The 26,304-nt window shown below is 37.1% G+C and overlaps 1 protein-coding gene and 1 non-coding gene across 2 annotated transcripts; both read right to left on the reverse strand.

Annotated features, from left to right (window-relative positions):
* Position 1: 1 nt before the first annotated feature.
* Positions 2 to 26,229, reverse strand: LOC146137109 (uncharacterized). The gene is made up of 23 exons (XM_083396330.1): positions 26,165 to 26,229; positions 25,606 to 25,760; positions 25,379 to 25,498; positions 24,855 to 24,956; positions 24,473 to 24,571; positions 24,165 to 24,239; positions 23,950 to 24,061; positions 23,481 to 23,581; positions 23,035 to 23,181; positions 22,140 to 22,290; positions 21,708 to 21,755; positions 20,851 to 20,993; positions 19,605 to 19,759; positions 10,095 to 10,242; positions 9,310 to 9,490; positions 8,584 to 8,744; positions 7,966 to 8,106; positions 6,935 to 7,105; positions 5,852 to 5,976; positions 5,078 to 5,237; positions 4,450 to 4,541; positions 3,667 to 3,814; positions 2 to 1,201 (listed from the first exon to the last, which is right to left on the reverse strand). The coding sequence occupies exons 2-23, from the start codon at positions 25,741 to 25,743 to the stop codon at positions 1,013 to 1,015; spliced, it is 2,907 nt and encodes a 968-aa protein (XP_083252456.1). The 5' UTR covers positions 25,744 to 25,760; positions 26,165 to 26,229; the 3' UTR covers positions 2 to 1,012.
* Trnaa-agc (transfer RNA alanine (anticodon AGC)) lies at positions 18,449 to 18,523 on the reverse strand. The gene has a single exon. It is a non-coding gene; the product is annotated as a tRNA-Ala (tRNA).
* Positions 26,230 to 26,304: the final 75 nt, after the last annotated feature.

A 26,304-nucleotide genomic window follows, 5' to 3' on the forward strand; every position in this document is an offset into this window, starting at 1 on the left:
TTTCTTACGTTTTATTATTAAATCACAGTGAAACAAATAAATTCACGGGTAAGAACACAATTGGATTTGACGGAAATAATAAGTGCATCAAAGTTTGGTTGATAAGTGCTATATACGACGTTTAGGCAGAAATCAGGATTGAAAAAGTAAATTGTACACTAATATCTGTAACACAAGGTAAAGTGACAAAAAGCATAAATTGAAGAGAAGGTAAGATGTTTTATATAACAACCGGTCAAACTTTTAAAGTCTTATTTTAAAGAATCAAGTTGGAATAGAAGGTGAAAAAGTTTCAACGTAACAATTGACGCCATTTGGAAAACATCATAGGAAAAATAATTCAAAATTAGGTAAACACGATGCAAAGAAATCGGGTAGAATCAGGAAAGTTAGCATAATCAATATTATTTATCGATTTAGGTAATAATAAAAATATTAATAATTTAAGGTAAATAGAAAGATTGGAACAAATGGTTCCAAACATGTCACTTGTCAAGGTAAAAATTTTAAATTAATAAAACTGGTAAACTTTAAAAGTCCTGAGTGAATTTGATAAGCTATTAAGAAAATCTAAACATTTTGCAGAAAACTGTTTTACAAGCGGAAATTGTGGATAAAACCAACCAAATTTTACGCCTTAAGTCCAAGTCATTCGTCAAAAGGAATTAAGTTTATGGAGCGTATTTCACGCCATGTTTTAACGCTAAACAGTAAAAGAAAATAATAATATAAAAACGTTCTAGTTCAACATAGTCATTTTAAAACAGAGACTTAATTAAGTGCATCAAAGTCCATTAATTTGTCTAAAAGATTTTCAGTTAAGTCATTACAACGCTGACATTAACAAAAGGCGCACGTGAAACACCATATTGTCAAGAAATATAAGCAGGAATTGCGGTAAAACTAACGAAATTTTACGCCCTATTTAAGCCCAAGTCAAGTATTCCAAGTGCAAGCCAGGCCATTTAAGCACAGTCAAAACCGTAAGAAACATCATGTTGTCAGTCCTTGGTTAGAAGAAGCTGCTTGCGCTCGTCAGGTACGACCTTGAGCTGTCAGGTCTGCGCATGCTTTTCGCCGACAACCTCAACTTCTGCACAGATGTGGACACGATGCGGTATTGTGGGGAGGAGTTGGAGGAACAATGGGAGCGATCACGCATCTTCTCAACACTAGAGGGCTTCTTGAAAGTGCTCGACGTCTGCGGATGAGAGGAACAACAAGTGGATGAGAGGAACACATGGTTCACAGATTGGGGTTTTTCAGTGATGTACAATATTTTTTATCGAGAAAGAGGCTTTTGTCAAAAAGAGGTTTCTCAATCGTGGCCCTCGCCCATTTGATGCAAAAACATAAAAAATCTTTGTAAGCTTGATCAGCCCAGTTGAGCTTCAAAAGGTTCGCACAAGTTTTACAATAAAATAAAATGTGCAAATAGTTCGCTTAACTTTTTATTTATCAATCCAAGTCAACTCAAATATATCATCTTCAATTGGGATGTGTGTATGAACAGCATAAAATGGCCCTATGTTTTTTGTTTTCAATTGGTCCAACCTAGTCAGTTTAGCTCAGTTGGTAGGGCGCCGGCCGAGTATATCCGAGGTCTTGAGTTCAAACCCCCGTATGGGATGCAGCAGGTAATGGTGTCATGGTTGTTTCTCAGCTTCCTCTGAAGCGTTGTAGCTTAGTCGGACCCGGTATGGTCGAGGTTGTGAGTTCGAACCCCACCACAGTCTAAGTTGTTGAATGAAGGGTTGTTTCTCGACTTGTGTGTTGTGTAGAGAGCTCAGTTGGTAGAGCGACGGACCCGGTATGGTCAAGGTTGTGAGTTCGAACCTCACTCACAGTCTAAGCTGTTGTACGAAGGGTTGTTTCTCGACTTGCGTGTTGTGTAGAGAGCTTAGTTGGTAGAGTGACGGTCCCGGTATGGTCAAGGTTGTGAGTTCGAACCTCACCCACAGTCTAAGTTGTTGTATGAAGGGGGTTGTTTCTCGAGTTATGTGTTGTGTAAAGAGAGCTCAGTTGGTAGAGCGACGGACCCGGTATGGTCAAGCGAAGGGTTGTCAAGGTTGTGAGTTACCCCACCACAGTCTAAGTTGTTGTACGAAGGGTTGTTTCTCGACTTGTGTGTTGTGTAGAGAGCTCAGTTGGTAGAGTGACGGTCCCGGTATGGTCAAGGTTGTGAGTTCGAACCTCACCCACAGTCTAAGTTGTTGTATGAAGGGTTGTTTCTCGACTTGTGTGTTGTGTAGAGAGAGCTCAGTTGGTAGAGCGACGGACCCGGTATGGTCAAGGTTGTGAGTTCGAACCCCACCCACAGTCTAAGTTCTTGTACGAAGGGTTGTCAAGGTTGTGAGTTACCCCACCACAGTCTAAGTTGTTGTACGAAGGGTTGTTTCTCGACTTGTGTGTTGTGTAGAGAGCTTAGTTGGTAGAGTGACGGTCCCGGTATGGTCAAGGTTGTGAGTTCGAACCTCACCCACAGTCTAAGTTGTTGTATGAAGGGTTGTTTCTCGACTTGTGTGTTGTGTAGAGAGAGCTCAGTTGGTAGAGCGACGGACCCGACCCGGTATGGTCAAGGTTGTGAGTTAGAACCTCACCACAGTCTAAGTTGTTGTATGAAGGGTTGTTTCTCGTGTTGTGTAGAGAGCTCAGTTGGTAGAGTGACAGTCCCGGTATGGTCAAGGTTGTGAGTTCGAACCTCACTCACAGTCTAAGTTCTTGTACGAAGGGTTGTTTCTCGACTTGTGTGTTGTGTAGAGAGAGCAGCTCAGTTGGTAGAGCGACGGACCCGGTATGGTCAAGGTTGTGAGTTCGAACCTCACCCACAGTCTAAGTTGTTGTACGAAGGGGGTTGTCAAGGTTGTGAGTTACCCCACCACAGTCTAAGTTGTTGTACGAAGGGTTGTTTCTCGACTTGTGTGTTGTGTAGAGAGCTGCTCAGTTGGTAGAGTGACGGTCAAGGTTGTGAGTTCGAACCTCACCCACAGTCTAAGTTGTTGTATGAAGAGTTGTTTCTCGACTTGTGTGTTGTGTAGAGAGAGATCAGTTGGTAGAGCGACGGACCCGGTATGGTCAAGGTTGTGAGTTCGAACCCCACCCACAGTCTAAGTTCTTGTACGAAGGGTTGTCAAGGTTGTGAGTTACCCCACCACAGTCTAAGTTGTTGCGATGGCTTTTCGGTGTACTATTGATACGGAAGCCGTAATCGTTGGTCATAAAGCAACTTCCGAGGGGCTAGATCACAGATGTTATTAAACACATATGTTTGTGTGTGTCTTTCATTGTTGTACGAAGGGTTGTTTCTCGACTTGTGTGTTGTGTAGAGAGCTCAGTTGGTAGAGTGACGGACCCGGTCTGGTCAAGGTTGTGAGTTCGAACCCCACCACAGTCTAAGTTGTTGTACGAAGCGTTGTTTCTCGACTTGCGTGTTGTGTAGAGAGAGTAGAGTGACGTACTAAGTTTGTGTGCCCAATGCGCCACGTCATAAAATGCTCCAAAGTCAAACGTTGTTTTAGCAAAGTTGTAAGTGAAAATTTATTACGGCGCGCCTGAGTTTTGTTAACTAGGAAAAGTTTACGGACCCCTGCTTAACCTTTTAAGCTAATTGCATTGGTACGGTGATACACCAGAAGGCATCCCTTGTCATATTGTCAACCCACTAACCTTTATCTCCCGTCCCCAGGGAGAAGACACCCAGGATGAGGATGCTGTCCTTCTGCTCATCGAGGTCTCTTTGTTCCGGTGGATGTTGCGGCTGGATGCTCCCGTGGTGAGGCGGACGTTGAGTGATGCGAGGACCTTGGATGCCTCCCTAAACAACAACTTGTGTTAGTCTGTATTTAACATGTGCATATGCATGCAATACGTAGAGGCTTTTCGCGTTTGTAACAATGGCAACAATTCCTGTAAAACCGCGGACAGCTGTTATGAAAATAATTAGCCGTTAACCTTTACCATATGTTTTTTTTGCTAAACGGTGAAATACAAGATGTTTTCCCGTGACAGCACTCCTATTATATACCCTAGGTACGAGGCTGCGGTTTACATCTGCTGAGGCCAAAAATAAGCACGATGATGTGCGATGACGTAGTAGTTTACCAACAGTAACTATTTATTGCAAGATTTTACGTAATTCTTCCAGCGAAAGGTTTGGGTTTAACCTTTTTCAAATGTCAAACTTTTAAGTAACACCTTATAATGGGCCCCTTTTTATCAACTGGTTGAAAACATTCTTAGAAATAAAAAAAAAAAGATAAACTGATTACATAACTCAAAAATAAGTTTCTTAGAAATAATCACGGAAACCATAACGCACAGAACAATATTCCAACATTACTTTTTAATAAGGCAACCCCCAAAAAAATCACGTAGAAAGAAAAAAAATGATAGGAAATGATGCCGCATTTTTTCGGCTAGACCTACATTGTAGTTTGGGGGGTAACTGACCTGCCGAGAGCCCCTCCTGTTTTCTCTCTCTCCCTCAGTGCCCTGACGACCCGGATATCTGTGATCCCGAGAGAGTGGAACATCCTGATGATCTGGAACAAAAACTAGACTTCAAATAAAATATTTAACAAACACCTCGGGGTGCTTTAGCCACCAAAGTTTATTTGTTCTTACTACAGTTTCTCTCATTGGCTGTAAGCAATGTCGATAATATTATATCGGGGGCCGATACCCGATAATACCTCATGGCTTATTTAATTACAACACATAGTTCAACTGCAGTTGGCGTTTAAATAAAGCCGATAACAAAGTAAATAACAAGCAGTGAGTAGCACAATACAACCTTGTAGTGCTCATACACATTTGTTACTCTAGTCTTAGTGAAGAAATAACTGGTTTGTAAATAGAAAGGTTGTACTTTTTGCCAACAATATTAAGAATCGGAATAAAACACACAAAAATTCATTGTATACATGGGATGTAACGCAATGAAGCCCTTCTGGACTCGTACTGGCCAGCGATTATAGTACATAGATGCCTTCGGGTAGAATACCGAAATCATCAGTCGTACTACGAGTATTTCCAAAATGCACCGCTCCACGCATCACCGATCATGCGTTAAGCTCACCTGCAGCCTGACGTAATCGCTTGAATCGAGTCCGAGCATTTCGACGAGGAATCTAAGCGTTTTATCGCTTCTTATCCCGGCAGCTGACATCGACATGACCGCCCCACTCCGCACCTCTGCACTACCGTCCTTTATACGTTCGTCCAACGCCTCAAGGAGCCTGTGTGACGTCACACTGGTCAGTGATTACGAACAATCGGTGAGAATGCGGTTTAGTTTAAAACGTTTTTAAACCCTTTCACCGAGATAACACTCGCATGTTTTGCATAAAATTCATTTTTTTAAATATTTATAAGCGTGGGTTAGTTGGTAAATGACGGAATAACTCCAGAAGCCTGTTGTGACGTCACACTGCTAATTGATTGCACACACTTGGTGGGAATAGGCTTTTGTGAAACTTGGGATTTTAAGTTGGATAAATATTTAGCAGAGAATGTATAATGGGCCCAACTCTAGGATTGTTTCTTTTCGCCGCATTTTTAACAAAACTGTGAATTAAAACAAAATTAATCTGTAAGTACAAAAGCCGTTATGAAAAATGGAAAAAGTCTAGTACAACTCTTAACCGTTGGAAGCAATTCCTCTTCTTAATTATTTTTAGTCGCCAAATATAAAAATAGGAACAAAATTGTGTAAATTCAATGACGTACGAAATAAACACATTTTACCAATCGGTTTTAATTTTTTTTTTTTAATTCTGTCTCGAAAAATTAAACATATAAGCTAAACGAAATAACTTAGCAGTTTTATTCACTAATATGACGTCATGATTACCTCTGTCTCATGCCGAGTGACGTCATAGCATGTGAAACCCCGATCCTGACTTCCCGCTTGGGGTCGTCCCAGAGCTTGTGGTCCAATATGGAGAAGATTTCGTCCTCACTCAACATCCGGAGGATCTGAGGAATAATTGGAGTTAAGGGAGTACAGAAGCAAAAAGATATTCAGAGTCACTTTTTAAAATTTCTTTTTTATTAACTAAAAGAAAGCAAGGGATAAACCTGTGTTCCAGTCCTCAACCATTCTCCATAAGGAGACACATTTGGAGGTAGGGCTGGAGTTAAACTTTGCATCGGTAGAAGGTATATTAACTTTTTGTTTATGGTGTAAGTTTAATGTCAACATAAATGGGTGGCTAGTATTTAAAGCTTTAACCCAAAAAAACTCGGTGCTACCCGGGAAAAAAACAGGATAAGCAAGGTTGGGGGGTTGCGCATGCGCAGTTAAGGCACAGCATGTAAAAGCTACTATTAACCTATAACTAATAAGCATATTATGACGTTAACAATAGACATGTTTGTAAACATTAGCGCCCATATGGGTTTTGATTAAGGATGTCGATAATATCGAACCGACGCCCTAATCCCGGTGCCAGGGTGATATTGGTCCCTACAGTGATAAGTAAAAAAACTCGTCAGGCAAGTATGTTGCGCATAATTCCGGGCACGTGGTAAAAAAAGTAGTAACATTGTCCGTTAACAAATTTAGGTTTCTTTACAAAGCACTAACTGAAATAGGTCAATATATCAGTTCATCGTTAACATCGGCGGGTATTTTGCTTCTACCGATATATCGGTATCGGTAAATTTTGCACGATATTTTACTATAAAAAATTATATAGTTTCCTTAAAATCCAATAAATTTCCATTTTGGTCAATTTTTGTTTTGGCAAGCAATGTCTTGTTTAGCATCATGCAAAGTTAATATTCAAAATACTATTTTTACATATAGGTTGATAAACTGAAATGTTATTTTGATTTCCTTTGAATTGATTTAAATCTTGACTATGTTAAAGGCAAAACAACTCGGCATTGACATCGGTCGGAAAAAGTGATATCGGCCTATTTCAACACAAACCCTCGCAGATCCGATGAAACCGATCAGAAGGGCCGCAGCCAGTCTGTCCTGCCACTTGGTGGCACTGTTAAGCTGACGGATGATCGACTTCACGGTTGTTTCGTCATAATGGTTCAGCCGCCTCACTAGCACCTCTAGTGACTGGGCGATCCACGACCATTTGGTGGAAGTCTGGAAAAGTTTAGTTATTATTAAAGAATTGCAACAAAATGCAAAATAAATTGTTTTGCTATTCCACCAATAAAGCTAAAATACATTTTTTTATTAAATGCAAATGAAAACCAATTTGTGATGAAATTTTTATCTGAACAGCAATTTTAAAAAACTTACTAAATATTGTGTAAATAATTGTTTTATTTTTTCCTTCGTTTACCAGTGATAATCAAGTTAACAGAGTTTGGCCAAATTTTTATCTGGCGATCGCCAGGCTTTACAGAATTATCCGCCCATAATGAAAAAAGTTTGGTGACCACTGATTCAAACAGATAAACAGGCATAAAGTAAAAAAAATGCAAATTTAAGTTTATTTGTTCTTTTCAGATAATTGTGAAAAATGTATTTTTTTTAATTTTATATTACAGCCTATAAAGATACAACACAAAATTTAAATTTAAGTTGATTCTTTTGTTGTTCTTGATAATTTTTTTGTTGTTCTTGATATTTTTTTTGTTGTTCTTGATAAATTTTTTTGTTGTTCTTAATAAATTTTTTTTCGTTGTTCTTGATATTTTTTTTTGTTATTCTTGATATTTTTTTGTTGTTCTTGATATTTTTTTGTTATTCTTGATATTTTTTTGTTGTTCTTGATATTTTTTTGTTGTTCTTGATAAATTTTTTTGTTATTCTTGATATTTTTTTGTTGTTCTTGATATTTTTTCGTTGTTCTTGATATTTTTTTTTGTTATTCTTGATATTTTTTTGTTGTTCTTGATATTTTTTTGTTATTCTTGATATTTTTTTGTTGTTCTTGATAAATTTTTTTGTTGTTCTTAATATTTTTTTTGTTGTTTTTGATATTTTTTTGTTGTTACCTGAATGACGGTGAGTAGTTTGTGTGTCGTGATGTTCGCCGATGTTTCGTCGTAAATCCCGCACAAAACACCGAGCGAAATGGAAGCTTGGAACGAAACCTCGTCATCGTTGTTTGGGTTCATGGAAAGCTCTTGGAGGATCTGACAAAAATAATGGCCAGGAAAAAAGTAATAATCAATCTGCAAAGCCCACAGAGAAGTAGATAGCATGTTGAACGTCTCGAAAGCCCACAGAGAAGTAGATAGCATGTTGAACGTCTCGAATATCTCTTTTTCATTTTCAACATCATTAGATGTTTTGGTTCGTTAATGCAACTTTTATTTTGTTAAGGTCGATCGGTAGTTTTTGTGGTAAAGTTCTTTGACTAAATATACAACTGAATAATAAGCATTTCTCAAATTTATGATAAAGTATAAAGTGCTTTAAACTTCAAAGTTAGACGTAGAATAAATATCAAAGCCCATACAGAAGTAGGATACATTCTGTGGACGTTTTGAATTAATTTTTAGATGTTGAAAAAGAATAAAAAAAATTAAAAAATTTGCCACACCTATATCAGTATGTGTTTTTTCAATGACAGAAGTTTATTTAAATTATTTTAATATTTTCCAACCGACCTCAATGAGATCCCTTAGTTCTTCCATCTCATCGATGTGGAGGTGCATTGTGGTGGCGTCCTGGCTGCTGGCCAAGTGTTCCAGGAGGTCCGATTGAACCGAGGGGGAGCCCCCCTTCAGGTGCCGGACCACCTCCCCGATGGCCAAGTGGTTCCACTCCCCTGAAGTTGGAATAAACATTAACTTCAACGAGGTAGAATGTCACTGGCTGTTGGCTTTATTGATTAGACGTGAGAAGTTGCATCCAGAGCAAACTATGGCGCTAATTAATCCGGCAGCGGATCATTTTAATAAAACTTTTCCAGGCAAAAATAAGCCTTAACATTTTTCCTTGTTTCTTTACATCAAAAATCGTTAACGCCCTTTTTAAAAGTTCTTTTAAATTATCAATAGATTATCTAGGAACGAAATGGCACTTCAATAAAGCATTTCAAGTTGAATTTTGAATAGAACAATGTTAAGTTGATTGTTAAAAAGTGGCAAACAACACGAACTATTAAATAACTGCTATTAAAGACGAAATACAAAATAAACCATCAATCTGGTGGTTGTTTGCAAAACTGAAAATTACCTAAATTGATATAACAAAAAAAAACGTAGTTTATTATTCTAAAAAAAACTTTTTCCAATACATAAACACAAAGTAAGAATGAATTATTGCTGCCCTATATTATTATAAACAACAGAAACACCAAAAAAAGTGTGATACAAGTTTTCCAAACGCACCTAGATTGAGGAGGGCTTTGGCGATCTCGTATCGAACCGAGGAAACTTGTTCGCTTTTCAACTTCTCGACGAGAGCCGGAGCCACCTGGTCCGTTGCAGTAACACCTAGTGAGGAAAGTGACCGCGCAGCGTAAACCCGGTCATCGACGCGCTCCGATGTGAAAAGGTTCTCGATCAGATGCTGAAATTTGATATATTTTGTCGATCAGGGCGAAAAGAAATTTATAATTTCGCCAAAATAGCTTTCATTTAATGTTTTCCAAAAATGATTTTCAAAAAAAAAAAAAAAAAAAATCAGGTGAAAACCTCTTCAGAAAATCAAGCTTAATTTTTTTCTTTTTAAACAACTTTAAAATGGTGACAAAGTTGTTTAAAAGAAATCCACATAATTTGGGTAAAAGAAATATAAGTATTTCAACTGAGCACTGACACTTTTAAGGAATTCTTAAAACTGAAAAAAAAGGATTTATGACTAGGAATGTCCAATAATATCAGACAGTAGGGGATACTAGGGTTTTACTGAGTAATAATTAAAGTATGAAAGAGGCTATTCACCCAGGTACCAAAGTAGTTTAAAATCGACGGTCAAATAACCTATAAGCCCATCCTGAGGCTATTTACCCGGCTAACAAAGTTTAAATTGTTTTCAGAAAAAATATAATACCGCCATCACCTTTTGTCAAAACGGTTCGCTTCTCAAGCTAATATTGGGCATAATGTAAAAATAGCACAATTAAAAAAAACAATAAATTTTATAAAACAAGTGTAAAAACATCAATTCTCACCGCAATCCTGTCTTTTTGCAACTCAGATAGTGCGTTTCCACCGGAAGACTTGAGCTTTTCAACAAAGCGAACGGTTGTGTTAACTTTGCGAAAGGAACGGTTGGAAGTGACACTAGATGGCGTGATGAGGTCTCGGACAACATCAGAACTAAAAAGCATAAAAATATCTTATATTGAGAATTACTTGTCTTTATTTGTGCTTTTTTTAACAAGTAGCTTATTTATGCAAGAAATAACAAAAACAGTTGTTTTTCTTTAGCAAAAATTAAATATTCCATTAGGTAAAACGAAAATTTAAGCTTGCTGTTACATTGCTATATATAACATTTTATTATGTTTGTTTAATTTAGCTCATAATTACACTTAGTCAGGTTCACTATGTTCAATTTTATGGTTTCGTTGGATTTTTGTGGAGATTTGCAAACCTATACATTTTTGGAAAGCTTAGGACATCAGGAATCCGAAAATCGATGTTCCCATTTGCACAAATGTTCCGAAGGCGGCCATTTCGGATATTCAAGATGGCCGCCAACAAAAACCTATTTTTCGCAATATCTCGGCACACGGGCAACCTAGAGTGTTGATTTCAAGACCTTTACCTACATTTTTGGGGTCAAGGAATCATTTGAGATCATTTAAAATAATGTACAAGCACCCAGATGTCTCTTGTGATGATTTTTAAAAACTTCATACCATCCAAACACTATCACCGTCACTGAAAAACTGTTTCTCACAATATTCCAAAAACAATGATTTTAATACTGTGTTATTTTATCATTCATATCTACGATATTGGGGATACAGAGTCACCTTAGATCACCCAAAATGATGCAAAGACACCTGGCGAGTCTCTAAGATGACTCTCTCAGGATTGGTTATATAAGTACAGATCTTAAGGAGATTGTTAACAAATACTATTTACACTGAATGACGCACCAGCAAATAAAAACAAAATCACACTGTCCATTTAAGATCTATTTTCAGGTGTGGAGACATATGAAATTCTGTTTTAACTTCCAGCTGAGATTTAATACCAGATGGACCATCATGGAATAAATGATCTACTTGTTTTAGATCATTATTGTACATAAGGAGCCAGTGTAAGTTTCCATAATTTCAGGTTGTGAGACAAATCAACGGCTGAAAGTTAACAATATGTATTACAAGATAAATAACTAATATAAGGATATTTCTCAATGACATTTAGTGTTATTGATACTTACCCTGGTCATAATAATGGTACAAAGATGTAGATTGAAAGCTACTCATCTCCCTTTTTATATTTGCAGGTTTTAAGTCAAGATGAGTGAAATTCCTGCACGGCATTCATACAATCCACCTGGATCCACCAACTGGCAGCAGTGCGTGATCTGTCAAACATTTTCAACTAAAAATGGAACGCTTGTGAAACAGCCCAAACTGGACTCATTTGATTGCTTGCTAGAAGCAGTTCGTGATAGGGCAAACTTCCATGATGGAGAGTATGTTCAAATAGACAGGCGGTTAAAGGATGAAACAAGTGACAGCTTAAAAGCTAACAAGGCAGTTTGGCATCGTCTTTGCTATTCAAATACAACATGCAAAGTAAAGATAGAACGTGCCAAAGAACGCCATGAGTACAATATGTCAGTTGGAAGCTACTCGGAGAAAAAACGTGGACAGAAGAGAAAAAGCATAGATATGGATGAGCCATCAACGTCCACCTCCACAAGTCCATTCACACGCTCTGCAACAGCTCCGTTCAATAAGGAACATTGCTTTTTTTGCCAGGAAAATAATGAACAACAATTATACACTTTAAGAACAGAGAACTGTGGGAAAGCACTACGTGAAGCTGTGGAACTTTCAGAAGATCCCATCTTGCAGACTAGATTAAACACATCCATCTCTCCATCTGATGCACACGCGATAGATGTCCAGTATCACAAGCGATGTTGGACCAAAAAGGTATTCCATGTTCTGCGAGTCAAAGGTAGCAAGGACTACACAGAAAAAGGCTATCCATTACAAACATCCTGTTTGATTGAATTGATAAGCCTCATCGACAGCCAAACCCAAAATAAAGCAGGGAGGGCACGGTGCAGTACCAAGTGAAAGACAATACCAAGATTCAACACATCACCATGAAACGGTTCCTGTCTCATGATCAAACCAAAGCTGACTTAGCAGAATACTTGGCAGAGAAAACATTGGAATACAACAAAGATGCGTCCAAACTTGTGATTGTGTGTGCAGCAGGAAAGGCTAGGAGCAACAGTGACTTGGAATTCCAAGACAATAACCACGAGGAAGCGGACACATTGATGATACACCAAGCAGTGCTGGCAACAGGCAGGAACCCAAATGCAGCGCTGCTTACTGTCTTCTCCCCTGACACAGATGTGTTCATCCTGGTCATAGCAAACTATGACCTTCTGATCAAAAACACATGCGTCTCGTTAGCATCAGGCTCTGTACTAATAGAGCCCATCTGGAACAACCTAGGTGTAGAGAAAGCCAGAGCATTGCCAGCTTTGCATGCTTTTTCAGGAGCGGACAACATAGGCAGGTTTTCTCGCATAGGTAAAGCAACATGGTTTCAGGCTTACCTCAAAGCAGATAGAGATGTGATAGAAGCCATTGCATTGCTTAATGAGGCTGCCGATGTGACAGAGGATCAGATGTCAAAGCTGGCAAAATTTGTATGTACTGTATACTCACCAAAGGGACTTCAGATCGACAACATCCCTGAACTGCCATGGTACCTCTTCTGTAAACACATGGCCGAAAGTCACAAACTACCTCCGACACTCAGTGCTCTAAACCAACATGTTGATCGTGTACATCTCCAAGCAAGAGTATGGGCTCAGGCTAGTGTTGCACATCAGGTGTGTTTGGATCCGGAGAAGCATGGCTACTACAAAGACATCAATGACCAGTTGAAGCCAGTAATGACAGATGTTGATCCGGCTCCCAAGGCCATCATTGAGATGGTGAGATGTCAGTGCAACGGAGACTGTTCATCACAAAGGTGCTCCTGCCGTTCTAACAACCTGACCTGCACTGACTTATGTTTGTGCAGCTCTCAGTGTGACAATGATGAGGACTGTCAGCCAGGTGGTTGCTCTGACGATAGTGATGATGACATTTGAGTAATGGTCGGTGTGGTGCTCATAATTATGTTTATCATATGGAGTGTTGTAAGTTCAATAAATATAATTTCAATTGAAATTTGTTGTCTTCTAGTTCATTAGTTGTTCACCTAAATCACCACAGCATGCAGTCTGATGATGTTCATGAATAGAGTTGTAGTCAAGTCGACAGACTGGGGACAGGTTTTCGGATAATGTGGAATATTGCTTTTAGCATATGGCTACAGTTTTTAGCAAACTGTTACAACCAATCTCCATGTGCATATCATGTTAGATGATCTACTTGAAAAGAAGTAAGAGTAGATGGTGAAGACATTAGATTGCTGATGCAAAACAGACTTTTAACTGTACCATTATATTCAACCGATTTGTTGTTGCTTTAATTTTTACCTAAAATCATCATAGGGGGAATTTGTGTACCCGTACACCCTTTTATATGGTCCCAAATGATTCCTTGTCCCCAAAAATGTAGTTATAGGTCTTGAAATCAACACTCTAGGTTGCCCGTGTGCCGAGATATTGCGAAAAATAGGTTTTCGGTGGTGGCCATCTTGAATTTCCAAAATGGCCGCCCTCGGAACATTTGTGCAAATGGGAACATCGATTTTCAGATTCCTGATGTCCTAAGCTTTCCAAAAATGTATAGGTTTGCAAATCTCCACAAAAAACCAACGAAATTACATAGTGAACCTGACTAACTTTAACTGTTTAAAACTTTCAATTTTTAAACCATTTTCTGGCAGCTTACTCAATTATCTATTTACAGACAAAAAGGAAGCAATACTTTTTCGTTTCTTTTACCAACTGGGTTTAAATAATACTGGTCTAGGTTTATGTTATCACATTTAAAAAATATTTTTGAACATAGCTTATGTATGCCAAAAGTTAAAATGTCATAATCCATTTTTTCTTTAGCAAAAAGTAAATATTCAATTTGGTAAAAATTTTACCAAAACATTGAGCTTACTGCTGTATTGCAAAATTACACCTAAGTATTTGTACAAAAATTAGGACAAAATGGAGCTGACAATATGTAGCAACATTTATTAAACACATTATTGGTGTAAAATTAAAAGTAATTCCTCCAATTTTCTCCACAATTATTTCTTTAAATATTTGTCACATATGTTTCCCAAAATGCAAGTAATATGTTTTTTGGTAAAGAAGCAGTTGTTTTTTTTCTGCTTACTTGTATTTACAAATTACAGCACATAAATATACACAGCACAATATATAGCAGAGATTAATCAAATTATTTGATACAATTAGGTTCGTCACATTTGGTTCATACTAGTAGCATTATCACTACTTCTTTCCAAAAAATTGGTTTTAAATTTCTTAAATCGAGCACTACATCTTTCAATTAATGTGGAGTAAAGCAAGGGGTTCAATGCACTGTTAATGGGAAGCAAAATACCAGCACTAATAAGATAAACATCATTGGGGAGTGGAACACCAGAAACAGCCAAGTAAGCAAGCACACACATTGGGATCCAGCAACAGAAGTCAGTGATAAGCAAGCGGGAAATACGTTTCTGAAGTCTGGAATTAGATTGTTTGTTTTTCGCTTTAGCCATTTTGTTACTTTGTATATAAATAATTATGTAAGCCACAAGCATAAAAATGAACAGCAGGAAGTTGAGTGTGATAAGAAACACAGAATATTGCCAAGAAGCGTCATTAGCAGAGGCGAACAGTCTAGGCATGCAAACACTAGTTTCACCATAATAACCGAATATTCCTTTTATCGGTTGGTTTGGGAAAGTATTGTGGATTATTTGGGTGACGTCATTCCACGAAAGTGACATCATGTTATCTAGTGTGATATTATTGGCTAAATACACCATTTTTTGTTTGGGGACTTTGTCAGTGTTGAAAAATCTACTTGAAAACCAAACATGAGAAACAAAATATCCTGAATTGTAATTAACTAAAGGTATATTGGCAGATATCAATGCAAACAGCCAAACACATGCACATGAAATGTAAATCCATTTCAACTCTAGGGTCCTAGCAATGTATGGTTTGCAAACTGTTGCAAGTCTAAACGCCGTCATGACAGCCATAGTACCCGAAGAGGCCATGGTAGCTACAACACACATCACCCCAAGAATGGAGCAGGTGCTACTAGTACGCCAAAGTGCGTCAAACGAGCAATAATCCCCTGAAAACTGTAAACCCTTTATGCTTATTGCAATAAGATAAATGCCCATGAGAAAATCAGCAGATGCCAAGCTAAGCAAAAATATGTAGGTGCTCTTTGTAAAGTTTTCAGAGATGTTTTTTATCACCATGTCTTTCACAGTAATTACCACAACCGCTAAATTCCCGATGCCAGCTGCCAACCCCATTAACCAGAAGAAGGCTCTGTAAACAGGGTTGGCGATCATTTCCTTTTGATTTGAGAAAGTGGTACTTCGCTTACTTATAGGCGGGCATTCGTCACTTCCGTCCGAACATTGAGGAAATCCATCTTCAACCAAGTTGATGTCGACCGACAGGGGCTTTCCATTGCGACAGTAAAACCTCGTTTTGCTGCATCGCGTCCAATCCTCGTCCGATCCGTCGTCACAGTCTATTATTCCGTCACAAAGGTTATTGACATTGATGCTGGTTAATATTCCATTTGTGCAATCGTAACGCTTGGGACACAATCCACGTTCGTCGCACGGCCACCACGGTTCAAGCTTGTTTTCAACCCCAATGCACGCCACACCATAGGTAGCTCTCCCACGCATGCATTTTACATCGCAGAACTTTGGTGGAGGCTCACAACCTTCACATTCATCTCTCATGTCCCAACATTCAGGTCTGCCGTCGCATTTCGTTGCAAGGACAGCGATGGAACGGTTGAGTGACCAGCAATACAGTTGACCTGCTTTACCCACATCCTGTGATTTTACACAATATTTGGTGCTGGATTTTTCCGCACAACTAACTTCTGGGTTGCAAAGCACTTTGTCCATATCCACGCAGTCTGTTTCATTGCGGCAATGTATTTGGTTGGGAGGGCAAGTGTCTCTAGCATCGCCCAAGATATCATGGCAAACTGTTTGGTCGTCGCACAAACATTCATCGGAAAGATCATAGCAGTCAGCCACCCCGTCACAAACTTGTTGTTGAGAAACAACCAGTCGTTTGTCCAAACACAAGAAACAAACGAATTGTCCATCAACAAAACAAATATCTGACTTGTCAGCGCACTGAGGTTCATCGTCGTAGATGTTTATCTGCGATAAAACGCAAACTCCTGTTCGACTTATTCCCGAGCATTTAAATCCCAGCCCTTTTTTGATTTCATCATCATTGCAATGTTCAATGTTTTCACCGCAGTACTCTGGAATTGAAATCAAACGACCATCACTGCATTGAGTCAATTTTGTGTGCGTTCCCTCCTCACAAACCCACTGACCATTCACACACACCCTGTCTATTCGCCCTTCACACGGCCCCATAAGTTGGCGGCAAGTCATGTTCTTGTGCATTCCATGAGTATTGTTTTTGCTCGGACAAACCTTGATGTTCACAATGATACCTTCGTTCCACACGGACTGATCATCGCAAGGCTCCTTTCGTCCGACGCACTGGATCCTACCCCTAGACACTTGTTGCTGGCAGCTCTTGCAGAACATTTCGTCGCTACCGTCCAAGCACCTTACTTCACCAAAGCATACTTCCCACTTCTTAACACACTGAAGCCCATCGTTGCAATGGATTGCACCACTCTGACAGCTGCTACAGTTTGTCTCATCGCTCCAATCATCACACCCAACCAGCCCGTTGCACCACGATTTATTTGGAGCACATCGAAACCCATCGTTGCACATCTTCGCTTCCCCGTTGCAAGTTGTACAGTTTCTCTCATCGCTACCATCGGGGCAACCAAGTCGCCCGTTGCACCAATAACTTGCGCGGACACATTTTGTTCCATCATCACACAACCTCGCTCCCCCGATACAAGTCGTGCAGTTCTTTTCATCGCTCCGGTCGTAACAATTCCGTCGGCCGTTACATCGCCAGATTTCGGGGACACATCGTCTGTGGTCGTCGCACATTTTTGCTCCTGGTTTGCAAGTCGTGCAATATCTTTCCTCGCTCCAATCCCCGCAGTCGTTGTAGCCGTCGCAAACTTTAGTTTGATTAACGCAAAACGTTGCTGGTTTTTTACATTCAAACTGATCATCCACACATTTTCCTTTGGCTCCAATGCACAAAGAAAGTGAAGCGAAAATGCAAAAGATTTTCCACATGTTAAGTTATTTTGTATACAAATCTGGCAAAACCAACAAAAAGTTGCAACATTTTTATGTAAGGAGGATTTTATTATAAATTAATATATCTCAAAATGAATGTACCTATTTCAGTCTTACCGTGGTCAGTATGTAGGGAATTGAACTGGGTAATAAAAAACTGCAAATCAAAATTAAAATCATTGTCTGTCAATCCACTAAATCAATGGTTCTCAACCGCTGATCGCGGACCGGTGCCGGTTTACAATCTTAAATCTCAACTACAAAATGCAAGTTGCTGAAGGCTTGTCCATCAAATTTACTTCGCCAGCTCCGTAATTTGCAACATTGTCACGAAACATAGAGTTGATGGTCTACTTTCAACTTTATCGTACGTCACAATGCTGCAAGTGTTTTGCCCAAGTGTTTAAAAGTAGGCTAGGCTCGTTTAAGATTTAAATTTTAGGACCAGTTGTATGTGAAAAACTTTAATAGAACCATGTATAACACGTATGATATCAAAAAGACAGCAGCAAATTGATCATAGTCATTACATTGAAGTTTCCATTCTTTGCTTTTAAGTTCATATTTTGTCATATTTGCATTTTGGGTTGATTTTGATTTTTGAATTTGTTTTTAAATTTTACCGGTCCGTAAGCTAAAAAGGCTGAGAATCACTGCACTAAATTAAAAATTTAGCAAAACTAAACCGCACAGAAATACCTTTGACAATTAAGATAGTTATACCGATAACAATATTATTAACTATTGTTGCTCTAATGTAATTTAAAGTTAGGTTAAAAATAAATATCAAAGCCCATACAGAAGTAGGAAGCATTTTGTAAACGTTTTAAATAATATTTATATATTTTTGACACCTCATATCTGAAATTACTTTATGTCTAATTACATCCTTCAGTACACCGAAAAGCCATCGCAGACTCGCCGAATCTGTCGATCTATGATGCAAGCAGAGCAAGCCAGAAAAACAACTGGCCTGCAGTGAGGTTCGAACTCACGACCTCCGGTCAAGCTGGGACCGTCGCTCTACCAACTGAGCTATGCAGGCTCAGAGAGGAGCGAGTCTATTGATACGGAAGCCGTAATCGTTGGTCATGAAGCAACATCCGAAGGGCTAGATCACAGATGTTATTAAACATATGTTTGTGTGTGTCTTTCATTCATACATCCTTCAGTGTTTATCTTAAGATTTTTTAGAAACATTAACAAAATGCAACTAACTTCTGCATGGGCTGCAATATTCATTCTACGTCTAACTACAACCTCCAGACATTATATTATAATAAATAATTGAAAAATCCTACAACTTCTATATGGGCTATAATATTCATTCTCATCCAACTACAACCTCCAGTCATTATGCTGCAAAAAATACAAAAATTTATATTGGTTTAAGTGCAAACATTTGAACATGTCAGCTGTCTGATTTGTCACAACAATCCACCAATCACTTGCTTAAATGCCAGGAAGTGTGGATCAAGCAACACATAAACCCTACCCTGAGGCAATCAACATTTCAACCATGTTTCCTCTAATCAGGCTTGTGGGTGATTCAATGAGATTATATTTCACCACATTGGACCACACATAATGCACATATCAACTATCGTGGCCACACATAATGCACATATCAACTATCGTGGCCACAAACTCACATAGACATCAAATATCACATGGAACCATCCTTGTGGTTCGGCAACAAGATTATTTTACATAGTTTTTAATCTTTCCTGAATTGCAACTGGAATTGGACCAACGTCAATGCAATTAAGCTAATAGACAAAAAAATAAATCTATACAATGTGGCTAAAAAAATCCTCAAAAACATAAATAAATAATGTTGTAAAACACAGTGTAGATAATTAATGAATTACACGTTGCAAAAACACAAATAATTGAATGTTTGCCAATCCAGGATACAACACAATTGGCAGCATTTAAGGGAAATCAATCACAATAATCAGTTCCTTTTAAATAAAAAAGTCATTTTAAGGTAAGACATAGTGAGAATATCAAAGTCCTACTACCTTTACTACAACCTCAACAATTAAGCTCAGAAGTTTAAAGGCAGTTTCCATGTTTTGAAATATCTCAAAACATAAATATTTTTAATATTTACACATTCAAACCTTTTTTTTAATCTTTTTGGAACGAACAACCTCAGCTTTGTTTTATTCTTAAGGTCACGCTGATCGACGATCGTCGGTTGCGAAGCTATGCTGTCAAAATTAGGTCGAAGGTCGCACCAGCGATCGCTGCTGTTTGGAAACTTTTTGCCCATGTTCTGTCAAACATATTTACTTTAAAATAATTTCAATATAAGTTTTAAAGATTTTGAATTCCTAATTAAATCATGTTTAAAATTATTTCCATTAAAGTTTTAGAGGTTTTGAATGCCTAAATGATGATGTTTAATTAATACACTGAACATTGTGGGGTGTTGGCCATTTTTCACATTGTTATTCATGCAATTTTAATTTTTTCTATTGACTGTGTTGCAGGAAAAGTACAAAATAACCATTTACAAAAAAGTCCCAATTAAACTGCACAAGACCGTTATAGCCTTATATGCAGGTTGTTATTTTGGTTGTTTTTTTGGAATAATTGTATTAATTTTTTACAACCATTCACAACAAAAAGTATATTTTAAACAAGATTGTAGATATTTATAAATGTGACACAAACGTAAAGAGATAAAGCTTGAATCACACAACGTTGTAAAACTAACTAACATTAAAAAAAGTCCACCTGGCTTAAATAACAGATGTTTGGATCAAACAAAAGGTTTTACTTCCGATGTGTAAAGTTACACCTTAATCTTTTGTGAGTTATTGTGTTGTGGGAGTAATTATAAAAGCTCAAATACCCTTTGTTCGTGATTTAAAGCTTAGTAAAGGCACATATTAAATAGATGAGCTTTAAATGCTTATATTAGTCGCACATGAAAATTTAAATTTGAAATAACTCTGTCCTTAAACAAAATTTTATTTTGTTTTCAATATTATTTGTAACTGCTTTTGTTTTGTTTTTCATTAAAAACACCGTTTAAATGTGACTCAGCGATTGTTTGTCTCCTTATTAATAAAACATACATAAAAAAAATTAATTTTTTTACTTGACTGATATTCATTGCTATGTTTTGTCCAACCTGATCCTTGCACCTAATTTTTACCCGACAATAAAAATTCCCAGAAAACATATTTACCTACCTCAATTAAAGCAAACACTTTCTCCACAAATGAATTTAAAAATTTACAGTTACTTCAATTTGAACCGTTTTGAAGTTTGTTTTTTAAAGATTTTAATCATTATTGCTTTTAAAACTTGTAAAAAATGTTTTACTGGACACATATTCATAAAACACACAATACTTACAGTTCTTGTGAGAGGGAATGCAGCTTCTTCGTCGAAAGCTCCCGGTATGAAATCAATACTGGGGGGCGACTCAGGGCTGCTGTTTGGTGAGGCCGAGCTCGATATTCGAGCCAAACTTCCGGCAGCAATCGAGCGTGACAAACCTGGGGTGAAAAGGGTCAAAGGTCATCAACTGATAAAACTTTTTGGGACCAATACCCAATTTTTGAGATTTGCAAAACAAAACCAGTAATCTTTTTTTATGAACTTGGGGATGGTAATAAACTGTAATAATTAAAAATAAATTGCAAATAATATTCAGGTAATCAACCTGTTTAATAATAAAAATATTTTTTGTATATTAAACCAAACACTTTGTCAAATCAGTCAGCATTGAAAATAAAAGCAAAGGACAAATTTGCAAGTTCAGAAAAAACAAAGTTTGTATTGTTAAGAATAAGGTAAGCAATATTTTCATAGTAAAGATTTAGGCCAAAAATTTACAGTTAGAAGCGGAGTATTGTCAGATGTCATTAGAAGATCATTGTATTGACTCTAGTTAACAGATGGACCATGGAGGTTCAGGCAACAAGCCCTGTGATGTACTTTACACTACAAAGTTAACAAACACTGAATTTACTATTTGTTGCTTGCAATGTGCCAGAAAGATTTCTTTAAAATAGCGAAAACACACAGAGTACTGTTATCAAGTCTATTCATGACTGATTTTATAAATTTACAGGTTAATTGTTACTTTAGTGACAAATTGTTTAAATGGTGCACAGTTAAAGACCAACACCACACAAAGCATGCTGCTTGCATCGCCAAATATATAAAGTGTGATGTGATTGTTTGACCTCTCACCTCCTAACCCTAACCCTCTCCTGTAGAGGTCACCGGTGTGCTCAGGTTCGGTGGAGTGCGACCTGCAACAAAATAACAACAATTCCTGCCACACATAATGTTTCCGTTAGGCTTAAAGCAGTGCTTTCAAAACCGGGGCCCACAGACCTCTTGGTGTCGTGAGAAGGAAGGGGTCCGAGAATTTTATAGCCTAGTAATTATAATTTATATTAGTCAGCATAGTTTTTTTATTGAATTTTTGTCAAAAAATAATAAAGTAAGTATGAGTGCAGAAGCGAATGTTTAGACTTAATTTTTTAGTTGTTCAAAACATTGGGCTCTACCAACTTTCTTGCTTTTTTTGCTGGGTTACCCCTGGTATAGTGGGAAAACATATTTAGGTTATTATAAACCAGTGCTTCTCAAAAGCGACTTATATAATCATGATATATTGCACACAAACCCACTTGGCTGTCTGTTTGAATCTCGGCTTAAACCCCTCGACGATGGTTTTTCTGCCACTTGGTGGGGCTGAAAGTCCACCGATAGATCGGCCGCCAAAAATATTTTTTCCTGAATGCGATGGATCTTCTTCAATAACTTCTCAAGGTCATCTCGCTGAATTTGAGCAAATTACAAAATGTTAACACAAGAGTTTTCAATTATGTTGTTTGTGGTATGCTTGTCACAGAATTAAGAAAATAGTTAATTATTACCTTTACAGTAATTTATATAATTTAGTATTTTTACAAGGTTTTAAATAAATTTTGATAAATAATATTGGTAATACTTTATGTCAATAATCATCTTTTTAACAACTTACAATTTAAAATTCAATGCTATTATTACTATTACACTGACAGCAAAATCGTTTCGAGCATTGATTGAAAGACGTAGTGAGCAGCAATTGTTGGCCCTGACTCATCTAAATTGAGATAATTCTACATTCATTTAAAAACTATAATATATTTGTTGAAAGGCTATACACTACATCCAATCAATCCAATTAATAGTTTTAACATTGTTTATTTTTTTTTTCGCGGAGACCTTAATACTTAAATATAAGAGCAAGATTTGGTAACACAATTTCATACAGAACTTTTGGAAGTGGTCAAAACAAAAGACAAATACATCAAAAAGAAAATTTGAATAATATTATTCATATCAATGTATTGCTTTTTCTTATGCAACGGGTAAATCTTGCACAGAACCAACCTGAATTAATTTAACAATGTGAACACACAGTCAGTGACCCAACTAAATCAAACAAACAATTCGGGAAAGCTCACTATGGGTTGAGTAATACAGATTTAAATTAACATCAATAAATGATATTCCACCTTCTAATGCAGCAACACTCACTGTGATATCGAAGTTTCCCCTCATTGGATCCTGTTCGCTTGTCCAGGGGAGCGGTGCCGGGGCGGAACCGCCAGGGGTGAAGATGCTCCGGTCCACATAGTTCCCAGGGACAGCCAGACCGATGTTGTGGTACGATATTGGGTTCTCCTGTGAAAGAACAAGTTATCAGTAAAAATAGTAAATTATGATGTGATTCTTAAACTGTGCGTCAAAATCGTGTTAAGCAGAACTTTGTGCATTACTAGAAAATAAGTTTTCCTTCTACAAATGGAATTCGTGCTTGACTTAAATTACTTGAATGCACACTTTTTGCCCCTTCAGGAGTAGGCAACATTTTGAATGTTTAAAATAACAGTTAAGATGCTGCTTCTATAATGGCTTTAGTATTTCTACAACCTCCAACAATTATGCTCCAAAATTTAGGTAATGATTGTAAATTTATTTACCTCCAGCAGCGGTCCCATGTTTTGGGTGTACGAGAAGCGATGGTGGTCACCACTCCAGTAAAGGTCGGCCTCATCGAGTGTCGGAAACGACTCGGACACAACTGAAATAAAACATGTTGGTCTGTGACTGGTGGTGAAAAGATTACAGAGGAAAGACAGAAACATTTTAGAATGTTAAGAAAAACACAAAGAGTTGTCAAACCTTAAAAGCGTCCTTTTTGCCTAACCTACCTACTTTTAGATTTATGCACTATAACAAATTTCAATGGTCAAAAATATTTGACAATAAAAACAGAGGTATCGCCGACTAATATGTTTGGTCCATTAAATTTAATTAAGGCTATAGCTTAGTTACTAGAACATCAAATAATAAATCAATAAAAAAACACATATGTATTGGCAAATGAGATGTGTAGCTTAAAAAGAGACACAGGTTATTTATACACTTTTAAAGGAGTTTTTATCTCACCATCCTCGCGAAGTATCGGAGGGAGAGTGACGGCTTTACGTTGTTGGAAAGGTGACCTTGAGCTTACTTGAAGTATTGACTTTGGTGGAGAGGACGTTTCTTTGCGACGAACCTATGAAAAATTTCACTTATTATTCCACAAAACAAACAAAAGTCTGGGCAACCTTTATTTCAAAAAACATGAAAAAATTGATATACTTTATACAAAAACTTACATTCCCCTCAAGCTGTTGCTTACTCTCCTTTCCAACTAAGTTTTCTTGGTAAAGTAGCTTTTTGACATCAGGGGCCTAAAAATTTGACAACATTTAATTAAATAAAACAATCTGCATGATCTAGGTATTTTAAAAAAAAAGATGATCTTTGTTTAAAACCAATAGATAAATGTAGGCTGTAGATAAAGAAACAGTGTTAGATAACAAGAAACGTGACAAAAGCAGAAACTGTTTATTTTTATCTAATATTTTCCATATTATATTGCATCTGTTGAACTGCCTAAAAGAGATTATGCTTTAGAACAAACCCAGAAAACTTTGTGTAGATTTTCAATCGAGTTATCTTCGATGATTTTTTCAAGTCTACGTTCCAACCAACGCACTCGATGACGGATTAATTCTGCATCCTGGTTCAAATAAAAAAAAAATTAAAAAAAAAATAGTAGTTAGCTTGGTTCATAAAATAACAAAGATACTTAAATGTGTTGTTAAAATCGTAGCATTATTAGAGTGAATCAGACTAACTTTCACAGAACTTGTCAATTTACTTAAAACACCATTCAAAGAGTGGTTGCTTAAACAATAGATACGTTCACATTGGTATGTTAAACATTAAAAAAATATGCCAGATGTTTGTCGAAAAGTACTTCTTGGGGCTAGATAACAGTTATTGTACACATTCTAATTTACCTCACTATGCATATTAATTGCAACATGAAGCCTCTCTCGGCCAAATTTTATTTCTTTGTTGATTTTGTCCAAAATTTCAAGAACAAGTTTGAGGTGTTGAGCCTGAAACAAAACAAAAGTAACTTACAAGTATCATGACAAACCACTGCAAAAATAATCTATTCTTTTCTGTTCAATATTATTTAAAAGACGAACTAAATGTTTATAAGCACATCTCTTTGCCCTAGAATTAAATAATGACAACAACTTATACTTATAAAGCAAATACAAAATAAATGACTTTGATCACAGAAAAGTTATAAAAATATTGTACGAATTCATACTAAAATTATTTTTTTAAATGACATTGTGTTTGTACAGTTGATATCTATGTTGCTGCAATTGAGAGTTAGATAACGGAAATCAATTTCGAAACACTAAGTTTTTTTAATTTAAAATGAAATCAGTTTTCAAAATGCAAATCAACAGATTTTTTTGTGGCAACCCTTTAGAATCCTAGTTATATAAAAAAATCATTAACTCACAGCTCTATTGTAAATGACAATTTCTTGCATGAGATCTTCCTTCTCAAACAACGTCGGCGACTCTTCAAATTCCGAAACTACCTCGGCAAACTTGTGAATTACTTTTTCAGCAACCAACAACTAAAAATAACAGTTTTACATTAAAAACTTGGATCGCCAAACTTTTTGTATGGTGAGTTGATTTTTATTATTGTTTTTCGTTTGTTAAAACAAAGCAAACCACGGACCTGCTTTTGGTAAAGCATATCGGAGCGATGCAGCAACTTTTCAGGAGGTTTTTTGCTTCCGTGTAAGTTTCCAGATCCCCATAAAACATCGACATATTTTGCAAAGTTTTCTTTCTTTCGTAATTCCAACTGCGCCATGATTGTCTGACAAATATCTAAAAATATTTTTTGATTAATAATAGATTTATCATCATTTATCTGCATGCAAGCATCTCCCTTTGGCTTAACATTTTGTTTTATTTTTACTCACACTAGCTATAAGCTTTTAAATAAATGAGGATAAATTCAGGATTGGTTTATAACGAAAATTGAAGTGTGATTATACCTAGCTAAATAAACAATAAATAAGGCGCTAGTCTAGAATCCTACCATTTTTTACAGCAACAAAACGAGTTTTCGGAATTAAAATTACCAGCAAGAAATACATGTTGGAGAAACAAATATAATAATATTACCTGACCCACCCAAACCGGAACACAAACTCGCAACCTAACCAAAATAATCTTAGCAATAAAAAATAAGAGTTAGGATTCTCCTCAAATGTATAAGGGCTATTTACCTCAAGCTAATTTGTTGTCATGCGTTAGTGTAAATCCACTCACAATCACAAAGTGCACTTAAAAGCTTTCAACACAAGAAACCAGGGTTACCGCGAAATTTCCCTGCAAATCATCAGCAGCGGTTGGTGGAGATATTATA

Source organism: Ascidiella aspersa, chromosome 8, assembly GCF_963924565.1.
Source record: "Ascidiella aspersa chromosome 8, kaAscAspe10.2, whole genome shotgun sequence".
In the NCBI taxonomy this organism is placed as follows: Eukaryota; Metazoa; Chordata; class Ascidiacea; order Phlebobranchia; family Ascidiidae; genus Ascidiella; species Ascidiella aspersa.